At 36.4% G+C, this 20,762-nt stretch overlaps 2 protein-coding genes across 2 annotated transcripts; both read right to left on the reverse strand.

Annotated features, from left to right (window-relative positions):
- Positions 1 to 2,148: 2,148 nt before the first annotated feature.
- On the reverse strand, positions 2,149 to 3,090 carry LOC123642720 (olfactory receptor 5B3-like). Its single transcript, XM_045558113.1, has one exon. It carries the CDS (start codon positions 3,085 to 3,087, stop codon positions 2,149 to 2,151), a length of 939 nt encoding a protein of 312 aa, XP_045414069.1. The 5' UTR covers positions 3,088 to 3,090.
- Positions 3,091 to 8,206: 5,116 nt separating this feature from the next.
- On the reverse strand, positions 8,207 to 12,240 carry LOC123642721 (olfactory receptor 5B3-like). Its single transcript, XM_045558115.1, has 2 exons — positions 11,980 to 12,240; positions 8,207 to 9,327 (listed from the first exon to the last, which is right to left on the reverse strand). Exon 2 carries the CDS (start codon positions 9,297 to 9,299, stop codon positions 8,361 to 8,363), a length of 939 nt encoding a protein of 312 aa, XP_045414071.1. The 5' UTR covers positions 9,300 to 9,327; positions 11,980 to 12,240; the 3' UTR covers positions 8,207 to 8,360.
- Between the last annotated feature and the right edge of the window lie 8,522 nt (positions 12,241 to 20,762).

A 20,762-nucleotide genomic window follows, 5' to 3' on the forward strand; every position in this document is an offset into this window, starting at 1 on the left:
GCAAATTATGTAGAGACAAAAAAAAAAAAAAGAAAATATGAGTGCACACTCTTGTGAGTAGTTTTGTAGAGTATAGAACTCCCTGAGGATCAAAATTTAAAGCATAAAAATTATGCATTATATTAGTACATTGAATATATGTTATGTTTATTACTGACAGATATTGTCATGTTATATTTTATCTGGACACTCAAAAACATTTCAGCTAATTATGTAATTTGTATGTATAAAGTCATTTTTCAAATATAGCCATATATTAAACTTTATCTCATGTTTAACTTCTATTTATGATTTACTAAATAGTATTTATTTAATGTGTTACTTGCCACTTACCAAGATATCATTTCAAAGTAAAAATTATGAGGTGATTTATTTGGTGATGGGATTTCCAGGAAATCATTGTGTCCTATCATTGCACCCTCAGAATGTCCAAACTCTGAGTGAGAATGTAAAGAAAAATATTTCAGCAAAGCAGAAAAGAAGCTGTGCCTCTCAAAATGCACTACATGTGTATTTAGAAGGTTTGTATTATGGTTTAAAGATTCAATATATTGATACAATTGGACCCAAAGCTTAATAATTTTATTCATTCATTTAACAAATAATTATTGAGAATCTTCAGTGAAACAGACGTCTGTTTAAGTACTGAGCAGGATCACGTAAACAAAACAGAAAAGTCACTGCTCTCATGGAGTTTAAACTCTAGATATAGATGATAAATAACAAGTGAGCAAATTAATATGCGGTAGGAGAGTGTGGATAAGGACTTTGAGGAATAATGCAGGCAGAGGGGGACAGCATGATAGGGAGGGAGTGTGGTCAGGGAAGGCTTCCATGACATATTAACATTTGTTTACAAAGAGACCTGAGTGATGGGAGGGAGACTTCCACACAGAGGGAATAACAAAGTCCAGTGCCCTGAGGCAGGAATGTGATTGGAGTTGTGAAGAAACATCAAAGACATCAGCATAACATTTGGGAATAACAATAGGGTGTCCGGCAGAAGTGTGGAGGGGAGGGGATGGGTGTATACCTACATAATGAGTGCAATATGCACTGTGTGGGGAATGGACACGCTTGAAGCTGTGACTGGGGGATGGGGGGGGCATGGGCAATATACGTAACCTAAACTTTTGTTCCCCCATAATATGCTGAAATAAAAAAAAAAGACATCAGCATACATAGCATGAGTAAAGAGAGACAAAAGACTGAGGGAGTGATAAGAGAGGATGTGTCTTAACTAAATTAAGAATTAATGAGCAACATTAACCATTTCAAAGCACTTGCAGAGAGAATGTAGAACTGAGGACATCTAATTTCTGAGGGCATTTCTTTTTATTATTTCAGCATATTATGGGGGGTACATAAGTTTAGGTTATGTATATTGCCCTTCCCTGCCCCCCCACCCCACCCCAGCCCCCGCCCTGAGTCAGAGTTTCAAGTGTGTCCATCTTTACTTTTCTTCTGTTGTTATTATACTCTGGCTATTTTATCCTTTTGAAAAGTATAATGTGAAAAAGTAGGTTCTACAAAATGACTCGGTCAAGCCACAAATATTGATTCATTTGAGGTGCTTTAGTTACATAACTCTCAATAAAATATGCCAACAAAATGAGCACATATTTTCATTTAAAACTATATCACTTTCTTCACAAACTAGAAAAAAAGTAACATTAGTCAGAAACTTATATTCTAATACCCCAGTTAATAGGTTAAACTATTTTTGTTAAACATTAGCCACATTCCATTTACCTCTGGCTAATTTTCTACTCCCATGTGTATGTGCCCACATTGGTCGCATGGGTGAAATTCTGTTCAAGAGCTTGTTTCTGCACCTATTTTATGTGTATGTTACTAGTGGCATATGATAGAGAAAATGCACATGGAAGGAGTGAATAAATCAAATTTCCTTAATAAGATTTAAACAAGCCTAAACAAAACATTTTATGCATCTCTTTAGTTATTCTTATTCAGGTATTGTGTTTCTGATTATTGTGTTTCCTTTTTCTAAAAACCAGACTTTCAAAGAGATAACAGTATCAGTTCTGGAATTTTAACTTCAGTGTGGGCCTTGAAATATTATGAGGTTTCTGGAAAAATATCAGAGAGGAATGAAACTAGGGTATTATGCATCCTACAATGTTAAACTCACAATCCTAGAGACAACCTTGCCTTCTCAACCATCTTCTTGAATGCACTCTTCACCTCCTTGTTCCTCAGGCTGTAGACCACAGGGTTCAGCATGGGGATGACCATAGTATAGAACACAGATGCCATCTTGTCTGTGTCCATGGAATGACTGGAACTGGGTTGTAAGTACATGAAGGTAACAGTCCCATAGAAGATGGATACTGCAGTGAGGTGAGAAACACAGGTGGACAAAGCCTTCTGGTGTCCTGCAGCTGAGTGCATCTTTAGGATGGTGATAAATATGAATAGGTAGGATATCAGGATAACTAGGAGGGCAAAAGAGACATTGAAGCTGGCTACATAAACAAGAACCAGCTCATTCACATGTCTATCAGAACAAGACAGAGCCATGACTGCTGGAACATCACAGAAAAAGTGATGGACTACATTGGACTTACAGAAAGAGAGACTGAATGTTTCCCCGATGTGGATGGAGGCATTCAGGAAGCCACAGACATAGCAGCCTATGGCCAGACATGCACACACACTCATTGTCATGGTGGTGGTGTAATGCAAGGGTTTACACACGGCTGCGTAGCAGTCATAGGCCATTGCAGCCAAGAGGAAATTTTCTACAGTGGCAAAGGCTACAAAAAAGAACATCTGAGCAACACATGCATTGTAGGAGATGAGCTTGTCTCCTATAAGGAGCCCAGCTATGACTGTGGGAGTGACAGCTGAAGAATAACAAAAGTCCACCAGAGACAGGTTACCAAGGAAAAAGTACATGGGAGTGTGGAGGCGACAGTCCCAGAGAGCCAAAATAACCATGCCCAGATTTCCAGAAACATTGATGAAGTAGATGAGAGTGAACATGATCAAGAGGGGGACCTGTAGATCTGGGGCACTGGTTAGTCCTAGGAGGATGAACTGTGTCACTTCTGTACTGTTCTCCATCAGTGTTATTCAGGCATCAGAAGACATCCTGTAGCAACGAGCAGGAAAGGAGCAGAGCATTAAACATAGTAGAGATTGCAACAAAAGTAAATGTTTATATTCCCTATACATTATTTCATTATAGCAATAATAAATAATATGTGTTTCAAGATTCTCCATAAATAAAGCACGAACTTAACAACAAAATTTAATGTATTAATTATCTATGGAGGTCCAGACCATTGAATGAGAGATCTTCATGTATCATCTCTCCAGTTTTTAAATTTTATATATTTGTAAACTGAGATTTGGAAAATTTAATGAATAAATAACATGACAATTCTGGAATTAAAGCAGCCAGTTCAATTTTTCCAAGCCTAGGAAATTCATAGACTTCTGCATTGCTAATGTGTCCGCAGCTGTTCTAGACACTTTCAAATCTCTATTCACTTATCCCTCTCAACAAAATTATGACGTTGCATAGTTGTTACTTTCATTTAGATTGTGAGGCACCAGAGGTTGGGTAATTGATTCATGTATACAGAAGTATTAATTATCCTGGAAAGCTTTAGTTCTAGACAGAATGGTTACCAAGTCCAATGGCCTAAACTCAATTTAAATCAAAGTGAATTTAACTCAATTTACAATTACTGTCTCCATTATTCTAAACTCAGTGTTTGGGGTTTCATAGTGAATTAACTGAGGGGTATATGCACAGAGATGTGGTGAGATAACTGGGGCAATAGAGGCATGTACAAACCACAAAGGCAATTCTAAGGGGTAGGCACAGCATTGGGTACAGAGCTTGAGCTCTGGGAAGAGGTGCATGTCATCCCTACTTATATTAATACAGCCTAAGACTCAGTGGTCCTAGCCTACCTTTGCTGAGCCAGATTTTCTTCATCTACAAAATGAAGATGGTAATGAGACCTAACTCAAGGTTTTATTATGAGAATTAAATGAGAAAATGCATAAAAGGAATATAATGCTGAATGTTTGGCACAGACTAAGTACTAGCTGTTTCTGTTATTGTTGGAATGAAATGATGCCCTCTCTATGCTTTGAGAAAAGTCGGTGGCAACATTGTAGGGCTTCAAGTGTGGATGAGATTTGAAGTTTTGAAGCCTCATTCTTCAGTTTGCTTTTTTTTTTTTCCACACAGTAGCTTCACAGAGATTTTATGTGCCCTCCAACGATTCACACTCAGCTCATACTCTTCCCATATGATTGGTTACTCTGTTCATGTGAGTCATTCTTTTGCTTAATATCTTTCTTGAAATTCATATTTGAGCTTTAGTTGAAAAAATCTTTTTCCCTTTATTGTTATCCCATAGTTGAATCACGGACATTGAGGGTTGAATGTTCATAGTTTGTGGATTATCTTTAGCTCGCAGATCTGTTTTGGTGAAAAGTTCATGTTTAAAAGTTTTGCATTTGAGTATTTTCTAGTGTGAAAATATTATTTTAAATCTTTTTCATTTTAATTTAAAGCTTTTGGAAGCATATCCATCCTGCACTCACTGCTCTTCCCTATTTCTCCGCCTATTCCTTTACAAGCCTAGCCCAGGAGGGCTTTATGTTTGCCTACCTTAACACATATAACCACTTTTAGCGTATACTGTGTTCTACAACATATGATCAGAGCTTTACACATAAAATGCGTGTGAGTGTGTACATGTTTGTTTGTCTGTTCTTATTTACCATTAAGGCAATTGCTTATCTGTGAAGTTACGTGATATTGTGTAATTCCACAGGTAGTAGGAGGAAGACTCAAGATTCAAAATGTAAATTCTGTTTCATCCTGCTCAAAAGCCAGTAAAATTTGTGGAGATGTGCCAATAACAAGGATGAGATTATGGGATTATGGGGAAAATGTTAAAATGAAGTTCAGATCTTGCTAATTCATTTACGGCCCTTTGTAGTTTAAAGAAGGGTCATTTCACTCTCTGGTTACTTTTACTGTTGTAATCTCCAATGAGAGGCCAAGTGATAGTGAACAAATTGAAATTATTACCTGATCAAGCAGAGCATCACCTATACTATTATTTTGGTTATTATTTTTAGAAAGCAGCATGATGATGTTTCATAAATATCACTAAATTCTCTACTGCTAGAATTTTATTTTTTTTATTTTTTTTATTTCAGGATATTATGGGGGTATAGACATTTTGGTTATATGTTATGACTTTACATCTCTAATCATTAGGGAAATGCAAATCAAAACCACAATGAGATATCACCTAACCCCAATGAGATTGGCCTTTATCAAAAATCCCAAAGCAACAAATGCTGGCAAGGATATGGTGAGATAGGAACACTTACACTGCTGGAATTTTAATATATCTCATCTTCACTTAAATGTTTTAGAAAAATGTTCAAAACTTCTATTTATGCACTTAAATAACTTATAGTAGGTGTAGCTGCCTCAGTATTTTTGCATGAATTACACTTTTCGTTAAAAGTGTACACGGAATATGGAAGCTTACCTTGCCTCTTGAAAACAAGTGACAGTCAATCCTGAATAGTGTGTTTGAAATCAGAAATTCCTCCATGGAATAATGCCAAAATGTTGTTGGAGAAGCTCTCCTGCAGGCAGTGGTCAAAAGATTCTGAGAACTCTAAGGCAGGGAAAGATGGAGGAAAAGACACTAATACACGTTTAGATCACGGATCTACCATGTCTTCCTTCTGTGTCCTTGGAGGAGTCACTTACCACCTTCCTATTTGTGAAGTAAAAATTATAAAATTGTCTCTTCCATGTAATTCATGGAATTATGCTTGTACATAGCAAATAAAGGAATGTCTGCAAAACAACTTGCTAAGAGGTTATTATTTTAAAGTCACTCAATATAATTTTAGTATTGGAGTGTTTTCCTAACCATGGTTGCAGACTCATAGCCAATCTGTGGGTCAGGACTTTTTTTTCTATTTTTATTTCAAGATATTACGAGGGTACAAACATTTTGGTTATATTATATGACTTTGCCTCACTCAAGCGAGTATTAGAGGCATGCCCTTCCCCTCTACAACACTCACTGCATCCATTAGTTGTGTTTACTTCCCCCAACCCCCTAATTCCTGGAGAATATTACTACCGTGTGAGCACCATAGTGTTGATCAGTTAGTGCCAATTTGATGGCAAGTACATGTGGAGCCTATTCTTCTGTTCTTTTATACTAACAAATATTAACACCCAGATGAATAAATGATGTCCAAAGAGGCCCAGCAAACAGTTTGGTTCCTCTAAAATAAAGTCACCTGGAGTCATGTTGGATTGCAGAGGCTAATTTCAGAGGCTGATGCTAATGAACCAGCAGGGAATTATGGAGACACTGAGTTCTCTGGGAATGTCCCCTATGAGGGCATCTACAACTTCTCATTCCACTTTTCTAGAGAAAAAGCAATTTAACTACCTGTACAGACGAAGCTGGATATTTTGATTGTGCTACTTTGTGTTGTTACTTTTTGTGTTTTTAAATTTTTAATTAATATACAGTTTACAAGCAGTAATATGCACACTTTTTACATATAGCTCTAAAAATTTGGTCAAATATATACTCATACAACCATTACCATGATCATCCATAATAAATTTCCTCAAGCTTCTTTGTTGTCAACCCCTTCTCCTACCTCCTGTCCCTGGAAAACCCTAAACTCTTTTTGTCCATATAATTGTATCTTTTCAAGAATGTCCTTATCTAGAATCCTAGAATTTGTAGTCTTTGGTTCTGGCACCTTCACTTAGTATAATCTACTTGATGACCTTTCATAGTGTTATGTGTATCAGAACTGGTATCTTCTTTTTTTATTGACAAATTATATTGAATAGATGTACATATTTATGGGGTACAAAGTGGTGTTATAAAGTTTGAATACAATGTGTAATGGTTAAGTAAAGCTAATTAATATATTCATCAACTCGACTATTGAACATTTTTGTGATAAGATCATTTTAAATTTACACTTTCAAATTTAAATGTACAGTACAAAAATATTAGCTATATTCACTGTGCTACACACACACACACACACACACACACATACACACACACACACACACACACACACACACACACACACACTACATTAGTTATGCATTCATCCCTAAATGGACACTTAGGTTGAGTCCATTACTTGACTATTGTGCATAGCACTGCAATGAACATGGGAGTGCAGAAATCTCTCTGGCAACTGTGTCAAAGATTCCAAATCTGTGGAGTAAATACTCAGAGGTGGGATTGCTGGGTCATACGGTAATTTGATTTTTACTTTTTAAGGAAACTCCATGCTGTTTTCTATAATATTTGTATTAATTTACATTCCTACCAACAGTGTACGGGGTTCATTTTTTCCCCGATCCTTGCCAACATTTATCTTTTGTGAGTTTTTTTCTTCCAGTAGCGATTCTAACAGGTGTGAAGTGACATCTCATTGTGTTTTAATTAGCATCTCTCTAATGATTTGTAATGTTGAAGATTTTTTCATTTTTTTCTTAGCTATTGTATGTCTCCTTTTGAGAAATGCTATTCAGGTCTCTTACTCATTTCTTTTTTTTATTTCAGAATTTTATGTTGGTACATATGTTTTAGTTACATAATTTGCTTTTCTACAGTTTGAGTAGAAGTTATAAGTATGCCCTTCAGTCAGTTAGTGTGCATTGTACTTGTCAGGTGTGAATTTACCCATCCCCTCCTCTCCCCACTTGATTTTCCTTGAATTTTACTTGCATATGTGTACGGAAGTGTTGATCAATTAGTTCCAATTTAGTACTGAGTACATGTGGTGTTTGTTTTTCCATTCTTGCAATACTTCACTTAGAAGAATGGTGTCTAGTTCTATCCAAATTAATACAAGATGATTGGTTCACCATTATATTTTATGGCTGAGTAGTGCTCCACGGCATACATATACCACATTTTATTAATCCACTCGTGTATCAATGGGTACTTGGGTTGTTTCCACATCTTTGGGCTCATTTATGCCCCTGTTTTAGATGTGTGTTTCTACTGGTATGCGGTAAAGGACATGCATGTAGAATGAGTGAAGGAATCAAACATCCTTAAGAAGGTTTTTGACAAGTAAGACCCAAGAAACCTTATGATTCACCTTAGCTGTCTCATTTCGGTATTCTATTTCTAGACATAATATTTTATTTTTCCCAGACAATACACTTTTGAAGAGTTAACAGTATCATTTTTGGAACTTAACTTCCATGTGTGTCTTAAAATGTGATTCAGGCCATGGAGAATATCTCAGCAGAATGAAACTAGGTTATTATGGTTAGTACATTAAATTTACAATCCTAGAGACAACCTTGCTTTCTCAACAAGTTTCTTGAATGCACTCTTCACCTCCTTGTTTCTCAGGCTGTAAATCACAGGGTTCAGCATGGGGATGACCATAGTATAGAACACAGATGCCATTTTGTCTATGTCCATGGAATGACTGGAGCTGGGCTGCAAGTACATGAAGATTATAGTTCCATAGAAGATGGAGACTGCAGTGAGGTGAGAAACACAGGTGGACAAAGCCTTCTGGTGTCCTGCAGCTGAGTGCATCTTTAGGATGGTGATAAATATGAATAGGTAGGATATCAGGATAACTAGGAGGGCAAAAGAGACATTGAAGCTGGCTACATAAACAAGAACCAGCTCATTCACATGTCTATCAGAACAAGACAGAGCCATGACTGCTGGAACATCACAGAAAAAGTGATGGACCACATTGGACTTACAGAAAGAGAGACTGAACGTTTCCCCGATGTGGATGGAGGCATTCAGGAAGCCACAGACATAGCAGCCTATGGCCAGACATGCACACACACTCGTTGTCATCATGGTGGTGTAATGTAGGGGTTTACACACGGCTGCATAGCGGGCATAGGCCATTGTGGCCAAGAGGAAATTTTCCATAGTGGCAAAGGCTGCAAAAAAGAACATCTGAGCAGCACATGCATTGTAGGAGATGACCTTGTCTCCTAAAAGGAGCCCAGTTATGACTGTGGGAGTGACAGCTGAAGAATAACAAAAGTCCACCAGAGACAGGTTACCAAGGAAAAAGTACATGGGAGTGTGGAGACGACAGTCCCAGAGAGCCAAAATAACCATGCCCAGGTTTCCCGAAACATTGATGAAGTAGATGAGAGTGAACATGATCAAGAAGGGGAGCTGTAGTTCTGGGGCACTGGTTAGTCCTAGGAGGATGAACTGTGTCACTTCTGTACTGTTCTCCATCAGTGTTATTCAGGCATCAGAAGACATCCTGTAGGGACGAGAATTAAAGGACAAGAGTGTTAATAGATGTTGTAGGATAGATATTGCACTGAAATAGAAATGTTCTTATGCCATGTGCATTATTTTATTATATTTATAATACGTATTAAAGATTCTCCATACCTAAACTTGAGCTTAACCACAAAATTTAGGGCATTAAATAGCTATAGATTTACAAAAGTTAAACTGGAAAGATCTTCATGGATTATCTTATTAGTTTTTAAATTTTTATCATTGCAAACTGACATTTGGAAAATTTTATAAATTTTTCATATGACTTTTATGTAATTATGCCAATTCAGTTTTTCCTGTCCTAGTGAAAGCTTATATTTCTGTTTCTCACCTGGCAGGATTGGTCTGGATACTTTACCTCTATGTTCATTAATTCCTATCAATAATATTTTGAGTTTAGTTGATACTTTCATTTATATTGAGAGGCACAAGAGGTTGAGTAATTTATTCATTTTTACACAAGTGTTAATGGCAAGGTAAGCTTTGAAACCAAGCACAGTGGTTTCCAAGCACGAAGGTCATAATGGTATATTGATCAAATTATTTTAGCTCAATTTACACTTGCTCATTGTCTCCATTGGCCCAAACTCAGTGTTGGGGTTTCACAGTGAAGTAACAGAGATATATGCACAGCAGATATCTTAGGACGACTGGAACAGTATGGACATGTACAAACCACAAAGGCACTTCTGAGAGGAAAACACGACATCGGATATAGAGCTTGGGCTCTGGAAAGAGCTGCATATTGGCTCTACCATTTACTACCTTGGAGTCATTGGTCCTAACCTAACTCCCCCGAAGCTCATTTTATCCACCTGTAAAATGAAGATAGTAATGATATTTAACTCAAGGTATTATTGGGAGAATTAAATGTGAACATGCATAAAAAAACAATGGATGAATGCTGGGTGATTAGCCAACCTGAGGAGGGCTAGCTATAATATTATTACTAAGATGGAAGGATAGACTTAAAAGAGTCTCTTTTCTTTTTTTTTATTTCAGCTTATTATGGGGGTACAAAAGTTCAAGCTATATATATTGCTCATGCCCCTCCGTCCCCCCTAGTCTGAGCTTCAAGCATGTCCATTCCCCAGACAGTGCACATCGCACTCATCATGTAGGTATGCACCCATCCCCTCCCCCCCATCCCCCCCCCAGTCAGAACTTCAAGCGTGTCCATTCCCCAGACAGTGCGCATCACACTCATCATGTAGGTATACACCCATCCCCTCCCCCCATCCCTCACCTCTGTCCTATACCCAATTGATGTTATTCCCAAATGTGCACTTAGGTGATGATCAGGGAAACCAATTTGCTGGTGAGTACATGTGGTGCTTATTTTTCCATTCTTGGGATATTTCACTTAATAGAATGGATTCCAACTCTCTCCAGGAGAACAAATACCATTATTGGGCATCTACCCAGAAGAACAAAAGTCATTCTATAAAAAAGACACCTGTACCCAAATGTTTATAGCAGCACAATTCACAATTGCAAAGATGTGGAAACAACCCAAATGCCCATCAATTCATGAATGGATTAGTAAAATGTGGTATATGTATACCATGGAGTATTACTCAGCTATAAGAAATAATGAGTCTCCTTTCTTATACTCTTTCTTTCTCTCAGTAGCATCATCCCATATTTGACTCACAGGTCAAGGGTTGAAAAATGATCATTTGTGACTTGACTTTAGCCTGTGGATCTGTTTTTGTGGCAATCTCTATGTTGTAAAATATTTCATTTGAATTTGTTCTTGTGTAGGAATAGTGTTTTAATTATTTTTATTTTAATATGAAGCCTTTGGAAGGATATCCATCCAATGCTAACCAGTTCCTTCCATCTTACTCATTAACCTTCGGCAACTTCACTTTACAAGCCAACCCCTTGGAGGCTTTATGTTTGCCAAGCTTAACCCACATGACCACTTTTAGCATATACTATGCTAACCCAATGTTAAGCATATACCATAACCAGTGTTAAGAGCTTTATATATAAATGGATGTGTTTGTGTTATGTATTTGTGTGTAGTATAAGTTAGGTAACAGTATTCTTTTTATTTTACTATTAAGGCAAATGGGGACTTCTGAAGTGTTTGATGCTTTACAATTACACAGCTAGTATGAGGAAGATTAAATATTAAAAGCCAGTTTAGACCTACTTGTCAGCCTGTGCTTTTAGCCATAGCACTGTCAACATGTACAGACATGCTAGAAATAATAAGGATGAAATTATGGGAAACATGTTAAAAAGAAGTTTGGAGTTTGCTAATTCTCTTTGGTACTTTTTGTAGCTTAAGGAAGAGCCACTTTACCCTTCTGTTTATTCTTTACCTCCAATGAGAGGCTAATATATAGTGAACAGGATGAAGTGACTACATAATCACCTACATTCTTTTTTTGACTAATCTTTTTGAGGACACCAGCATAATGATGTTTCATATGTATCAGCTAACTCCCCACTGATGGAAGTTTTGATGTTTACACCACCAGCTTCACCTCATTCTTTTAGAAAAATGTTGAAAACGTCTATTTCTGTGTTCAAAAAATGATAGTAGGTATAGCTGTGCCACCGCTTTTGTATGGATTACAGTTTTCACTAAAAATGTATATTGAATATAGAAGCCTACCTTGCTTCTTGAAGACAAGAGACAGTCAACCATGAACAGTGAGTTCAATATCAGAAATTCTTCCCTGCACAAATTCTGTTAGAGAAGCTCTCTCTTGGGTAGTGGCCAATGGTTCCAAGGTCTCTAAATCAGGGAAAGATGAAGGAAAAGACATTAATACATGTTCAGATAATGAATCTACCATGCATTCTTTCTGTGCCCTTGGAAGAGTCACCTACCTCCTTCTTTATTATATTATAAAATAAACATAATAAAATTACCTTTCCCATATAATCCATAGAATTGTATTTGTTTTATTTATTTTTTATTTTTTTAATTTTTTAATTATTATGGGTACACAATAGTTGTATTTATGGAGTATGCATGATGTTTTGATACAGGCACACAATGTGAATTAATCAAATCAGGGTAATTGTGGTATCCATTAGCTCAAGCATTTATCATTTCTTTGTGTTAGGAACATTCCAGTTCCACTCTTTTAGTTGTTTTAAAGTATACTCTTATTGTTGATTATAGTCACTTTGTTGTGCTACCAAATATTATTTATTCTATGTAACTGTCAAACTATATTTTTGCACCCGTCAACCATCCCAACTAACAAATGAAAGAGTACCTATAAAACAACTCATTTAGGAGTTATCATTTTCAAGTCACTCAATATAATGTTTATCTTGAGGTGTTCCCTTAGCTATGGCTGCAGGCTTACAGGAAATACTAAAATCAGGAGAGGGCCTGTATACACAAATAACTGTTAACATTTGGATGAATAAAAAATGATCCAGTGAGTTAGGATTAAAGTCCGGTACCTCTAAAAGGAAGTCACCTGGAGTCATGGTGGATTTCAGAAGCTAATGCATAGAGCCAGGAGTGAATTAAAGAGATATGGCGCCCTGAGGGTATGTGCCCCATGAGAGCATCTATAGCTCTTCTTGCTTTCCTAGAGAAGACACAATTTAATTGCTTGTGGGGATCAAATTGGGTATCTCAAGTGTGCACATATGTTTTTCTATTATTTGTTATTTTGTATTTATTTTTCACTTTTAATTAATATATAAGTTGCAAATAATATTAGGCACACATTTTGGTATTTATTTCTAAGAATTTTGTTAAATACATAGTCATGTAACCACTACCACAAGCACCTAAACTAATTTCCTGAGCTTAAATGTGGTCAACCCTTTCTCCCATCCACTGCTTCTGGCAATTACTAGACTGTTTTTGTACAGACAATTTTTCCTTTGCAAGATTGTCCTTAACTAGAATCCTAAAACATACAGTCTTCTTTTCTGTTATTTTTTTAACTTAGTGTTATTCAGCTGAGGTCCAATAATTTTGTTAAATGTGTCTATAGTGGAATATTAGTTAGCCATGAAGAAGAAGGAAATTTTGTCATTTGCAGAAACATGGATGGATCTGGAGGGCATTATTTTAAGTGAAATAAACCAGGCGCCAAAAGACAAATATTGCATTTTCACACTCATATATGGGATCTAAAAAAAATTGATCTCATGGAGGTAGTGAATAGAATGGTGGCTACTAGAAATTGGTAAGGGTGGTGGAAAGGGGTAATGAAGGGGTGTTGGTTAATGGGTAATACTGTTAAATAGAAGGAAAAAGTTCTAGTGTTCAATAGTGCAATAAGGCAATTATAGTAAAAATAATTTATTATATTTCAAAGTAGCTAGAAGTTTTCAAATGTTCCCAACATAAAGCAATGATAAATGTTTCAGGTGAATCATGTCCCAATTACCCTGATTTGATCATTATATGTTATATGCTTGTATCAAAATATAACATGTACTCCATGAATATGTATCAAAAAATTTTTTAAATGTGTTTATAGTGGAATTTCTTAAGTTGTGGAATAATGTCTCATAATGGGAACTTTACACATGTTTTTTAATTCCCAAGTTGAAGACCATTTGTGTCATTTCTAGTGTTCAGTGACTGTGAATAAAGCTGACCTGAACATTGACTAACATTTTTGTGTGAATATAGGTTTTAATTTCATTTGGCCAAATACCTGGAAGTTAGATTGCTTTGTCACATGGTAAATATGCTTGATTTAATGGAAATTCTCAAATTGTCTATGAATCAATAAAATGAAAAGGCAAGCTATGAAATTAGAGAAAATATTTGCAAACTATATATCTTACAAAGGGTTAATATCTATAATATACAAGTAACTCATACAACTCAATAGCAAAAAGTCACACAATCTGACTAAGAAATGGGCAAAAAACCTAAATAGACATTTCTCTAAAGAAAACATACAAGTGGCAGACAGGTACTTTAAAATGTGCTCAATATCACTAATCATTAGAGTAATACAAATCAAAACTGCAATGAAGTATCACCTCACACCTGTTAGAATGACTATTATCAAAAAGAGAAAAGATAACTGTTGGTGAAGATATGGAAAAAAGGGAACCCTAGCACGCTATTGGTGGAAATGTAAATTGGTACAGCCATTATAAAAAACAGTATGAAGGTTCTTCAAAAATTAAAAAATAGAACTACCATAGGATCCAGCAATCCCTCTTCTGGGTAAATATGCAGAAATTAAAACAGTACCTCCAAGAGATATTTGCACTCTCACATTCATTGCAGTATTATACCCAATAGCCAAGACATGATAACTGCCTAAATGTCCATTGATGGTGATGATATATTGTGATATATATAGTATTATTAATGTTATATATTATGTATAATATATATATATTATTCAGTCTTAGAGAAAAAATACTGCCATTTGTGACAAGATGGATGAAACTGGAGGGCCTCATGCTAAATGAAATAAACTAGACACAGAAAGACAAATATTGTGTGATCTCATATGTGAAATCTAAAAAAGTCAAACTCATACAAACAACAAAAGTGGTTTCCAGAATAAATTCTTCATTTCCAGGAGTTCAGTTTGATTTTTCTTTGATATTTCAATTTCTTTAGTGAATTTTTCTTCCAAGTCTTGGATTTTTTTTTGTGGTTTCTTTGTGTTGGCTGTCCATTTTTTCTTGCATATCATTGAGTTTTCTTACAATCCACATTTGAAATTTTCTGTCATTTAGTCTTCTGAATTAGGTTAATGTCCATTGCTAGAGAGCTGGTATTCCTCTTTGGAGGTGTGTTTTCTGTTTGATTCTTCATACTTCCAGAGTTCTTTTGCTGAGTCCTTCTCATCTGGATCAGCCATTGCTTCCTACTTTTCAGTTTTCATTTGGAAAGTAACACACTGTGTGCAGGCTCTGTTCCAGTGGATGCTGTAGGGGCAAGGCAGCTTGCAGCTGCTTCCTACCAGCCTGGATGTGTGTGCTTCTATGGTTGCTTGATCTGCCGCTAGGGAGAGCTGCTAATATCGTGGGTCGGCAGAATCAACATTGTTAAAATGTCTACACTACCCAAAGTGATCTACAGATTCAATGCAATCTCTACTAAATTATCAACATCATTTTTCACAGATATAGGAAAAATAATTTTACATTTTGTATGGAACCAGAGAAGACTCTGTTTAGCAAAAGCAATTTTAGGCAATAAGAACAAATTGGGAGGTATTAATTTATGAGACTTCAAACTATATTACAAGGTTATAGTTATTAAATCAGCTTGATATTGGCACAAGAACAGGGACATAGACCAGTGGAACATAACTGAGAACCCAGATATAAAACCATCCTCATATAGCCATCTAATCTTTGACAAAGCAGACAAAAACATACACTAAGGAAAAGAATCCTTATTCAATAAATGGTGCTGGGAAAACTGGATAGCCACATGTAGAAGATTGAAACAGGACCTGCACCAAAATCACCTCTCACAAAAATCAACTCACGATGGATAACAGACTTAAACCTAAGGTGTGAAACTATTAGAATTCTAGAAGAAAATGTGGGAAAAACTCTTGTAGACATTGGCCTAGGCAAAGAATTTATGAAGAAGACCCCAAATACAATCACAGTAACAATAAAAATAAATAAATGGGACCTGATCAAATTAAAAAGCTTCTGCACAGCCAAAGAAACTATCACGAGAGGAAACAGACAACCTACAGAATGGGAGAAAATTTTCACATGCTACACCTCCAATAAAGGGCTGATAACTAGAATCTATTTAGAACTCAGGAAAATCAGCAAAAAAAACTCAAACAACCCTATCAAAAAGTGGGCCATGGACATGAACAGAAACTTTTCAAAAGAGGCCAGAATAATGGCCAACAAACATATGAAAAAATGCTCAACATCTCTAATCATCAGGGAAATGCAAATCAAAACCACAATAAGATACCACTTATCCCCAGTGAGAATGGCCTTTATCAAAAAGTGCCCAAAACAATAAATGTTCGTGTAGATGTGGAAAGATAGGAACACTCTTACACTGCTGGTGGGACTGCAAACTAGTGCAACCTCTGTAGAAAGCAATATGGAGATACCTCAAAGAGATACAAGTAGACCTACCATTTGATCCAGCAATCTCATTATTGGACATCTATCCAAAAGAACAAAAGACATTCTATAAAAAAGACATCTGCACTCGAATGTTTATAGCAGCACAATTCACAATTGCAAAGATGTGGAAACAACCCAAGTACCCATCAATACATGAGTGGATTAATAAAATGTGGTATATGTATACCATGCAGTACTACTCAGCTATAAGAAACAATGGTGATATAGCACCTCTTGTATTTTCCTGGATAGAGCTAGAACCCATTGTACTAAGTGAAGTATCCCAAGAATGGAAAAATAAGCACCACATGTACTCACTATCAAATTGGTTTCACTGATCAACACCTAAGTGCACATATATGAATAACATTCACCGGGTGTTGGGCAGATGGGAGTGGGAGAAGGGATGGGTATATACATAATGAGAGTGATGCACATGGTCTGGGGGATGGACACACTTGAAGCTCTGACTAGCGGGGGAACAGGGGGGCAAGGGCAATATACATAACCTAAACTTTTGTACCCCTATAATATGCCGAAATTTAAAAAAATGAAAAAAAAAAGTGGTTTCCAGGGGCTGAGAGAGGGGTAGGGGAAATGGGGAGATGTTTATCAAGAGATACAAACTTTTAGTTATAACCTGAACTAGAAATCCAATATATAGTATGGGTGGTAATCGATGTGTTCGTTCATTCGATTGTGATAATCGTTACACAATATATGCATATATCAAATCACTACATTGTACACATTGAATATATGCCATATTTATTTGTCAATTAAATATATATATATATATTTTTTGAGACAGAGTCTCACTCTGTTGCCTGGGCTAGAGTGAGTGCCGTGGCGTCAGCCTAGCTCACAGCAACCTCAAACTCCTGGGCTTAAGCAATCCTACTGCCTCAGCCTCCCGAGTAGCTGGGACTACAGGCATGTGCCACCATGCCCGGCTAATTTTTTCTACATATATTTTTAGTTGGCCAGATAATTTCTTTCTATTTTTAGTAGAGATGGGGTCTCGCTCTTGCTCAGGTTGATCTCGAACTCCTGACCTCGAGTGATCCTCCCACCTCGGCCTCCCAAAGTGCTGGGATTACAGGCGTGAGCCACCGCACCCAGCCTGTCAATTAAATATTTTAAAATAAAAAATCAATTCTTGGAAAAAAAAGCTCGGGGGTTTTGTTTAGATAATGGAGCTCTTTTATATCATGATTATAGTAGTGGTTATATGACCACATAAATTTGACCAGACTCATAACTATACACTAAAAGCTATGGATATTACTCTTTATAAATTATACTTTAATTAGAAAATGAAAAACAACAATATGAAATTATGTGTACACTATCAACATATCCAGCTAGGTCCCCACAAGCAGATTGATTGCCTTTTTCTTGAAAAAGTGGGATGAGAGATTAGATGCCCTCATGGAGAACATCCCCGGAGAGCTCTCAATTCTTCCTGTTGGTTCCCCTGCATCGTCCTCTGAAATCCCAATATAACACAATGTGACACAATTTTAGAGAAACCAGACGATGTGCCGAGCTCCTCTTGCTTCATTTGTGCATCTGAATGGTAACAGTTGTTAATACATGCAGGCCTGCCCCTTTCCCCCTCTGTAACCAGATGATTTGCTATGAGCCTACAATCATGGCCAGAAAAAACACTCCTAGGTGGAAATTATATTGACCGACTTTCAATGATAACACCTCAGCAAAGTGTTTATAGAACTTCTCTCATTTGCTATTCATAGACACAATTCTGTGAATTACATGGGAGAGGTAATTTTGTTTATTTTACAAATAAGAAGACTAGTGACTCCTCCAAAGGCACAATAAGGATTGACTGTCCCTTTTTTTTCCCACAACAAGGTAAGCTTCTCTACTGCATATACACATTTAGTGAGAAGTGTAATCCATGCAAAAACAGTGAGGCAGCTGTATCTATTATGAGTTATTTCGGCACAGAAACATATGTGTTGAACATTTTTCTAAAACAGTGAATTAAGGCTAGACATAAATGTCAAAACTTCCATCAGTAGTGATACTTATGAAACATCATGACACTGCTTTCCTTAAAAAGGATCAATAGCAACAGAAAAAGGAAAGGTGTTGCTCTGATTAAGTGTTAATTGCACCTTCTTGACCTCTCACTGTGGGGGTGGGTAGAGAGAGAGAGAGAAAATGCATGTGAAATAATCATTCTTTAAACTACAGAAGGTATTAACTGAATTAGTGAGTTCCATACTCCACCATAACCTATTCCCCATAACTTCACCCTAATTATTACTGTTATATCTACAAATGCTGACAGTGAGGTGGCTAAAAGCACAGGCTTTTTTGATTTGTTCACGATGTGTTTGAATCTTGTCTCTTTAGTCTTCCTTACACTAACTGTATAATTGTAGAGCTTTATATACCTTCTTAAATTCTCAGATCTCTAAATGATAAAATGAGAATAATAATACTACCTACCTTACAACATTATTGTAAGGATTAAATTTAAAAAATTAAATGAAAAAATATGCATATATACATATGCACACATTATTTGTCTGTATAGGTCTTATTATTGGCTATAAAACACAGAATTTTACAAGTGGCAATGAGTGTCAAAGGTTGGAAAACACCATAACTTTTGGGGTTAGGCTTGTAAAATGAACATATGAAAGAATTAGGGTGATGGTAGAGAATGAGGATTAGCAGACATTAGATGTCTCTCTCAAGGCCTAGAATTCAAATACAAAGATTTAAAACGCTGTCCCTATACAAGAATTTATTCAAAGAAAAAGTTAAAAAATGGAATTCACCCCTCAAACAAATTTGCCAGCTAAAGGAGACAGATAAACTAGGTACTTTTAACCATTGACCTCAGTGATTCAACTATGGGATGGCAGTAATGACAGAAAGAATGAGATTAAGAAAGGAACTCTTTCAACCCAAACTAGAATATAGATTTTAAGGAGAAATTAAGCAAAATAATGCCTCACAAAGAAAGACTGAACTCATGCCGGCAAAGGACAGACTGGGAAGCACTGGAGGGCACAGAAAATCTCGGTGAACCAATTGCTTGAGAAAAAGCAACTGAAAGAGAGAGGCTATGAGACTTCAGAACTCACCCATACCTGAGCCTGCATGTTACCGCCCACCTTTCTCAAACAAATACGTAGGCCATCATTCTATCCTAATAATAATATTATACCTAACACTAATCGAGCTAAATAATCAGCATTTTAATCATTCTCTTTATACAATACTTCATTTAATTCTCACAATAATATCTTGAGGTAGGTTTCATTAATATTTCCATTTTGTAGATGGAGAAAATTAGGTTCAGGTAGTTACGTTAGGACTATGAATCTTAGGTAGTACACGGTGGAGCTGATGTGCACCTCTCCCTGCTGCCCAAGCTCTACACTCAGTGCTGTGCTTTCTCATCATTAGCTCTGCTGGTTGTACACGCCCCTGTTGTCCCAGCTACACTAAGTCATCTATTACATGTATATATCTCCCAGTTAATTCACTGGGAAACCCCAAACACTGAGTTTGGACCTGTGAAGACAATGGTAAGTACACATTGAGTTAAATTCCATTTTATTGAAATTCATTTAAGACTTGGGAACCATGGGGGAGGGGGAGAGGGGATGGGGGTATAACTACATGATGAGTGCAATGTGCACTGTCTGGGGAATGGACATGCTTGAAGTTCTGACTCGGGGGGATGGGCGGGACATGGGCAATATACATAACCTGAACTTTTGTACCCCCATAATAAGCTGAAATAAAAAAAAAACCCTTGAATTTGGCACTAACAATTTTTTAAACTTAAATACATTAATGAACCTCTGTGCTTTGTAAGTTAAAAGGAGGTAACAACTAGTAAATCCCATTGGATTGTTAAGAGGAATAAACAAATATCCATGTAAATTGTCTGAATAGTTCCTGGCACACGAGCAACAAGAAAGTATAAGCATTTACTAGGCTCAGGAAAACTGAATTGACAGATATATTCATTGCAGACATGTCATCTTAGTTAAGACTACATTTTCTACATCTTAGTTTATAAATTTACAAAATTTAGAAGTTGAGAGACGATTCATGAGGATCATTCTGTTTCAATAATGTGTAACTCTATAGATAATTTATGCATTAAATATCATTGTCGTCTAGTCCACACTTTAGATCTGGAGAATACTGAAGTATAAATTATTACTATAATGGAATAATGCACATTATAGTTATAGTTTTTAATTTCACCTAAATCTCTTTTTTCATTTATCATTTTGTTCCTTTATTTTTCGTTGCTATAGGGCATCTCATGATTCACAAATACCA

The sequence above is a fragment of the Lemur catta genome, chromosome 7 (assembly GCF_020740605.2).
Source record: "Lemur catta isolate mLemCat1 chromosome 7, mLemCat1.pri, whole genome shotgun sequence".
NCBI classification, from domain to species: domain Eukaryota; kingdom Metazoa; phylum Chordata; class Mammalia; order Primates; family Lemuridae; genus Lemur; species Lemur catta.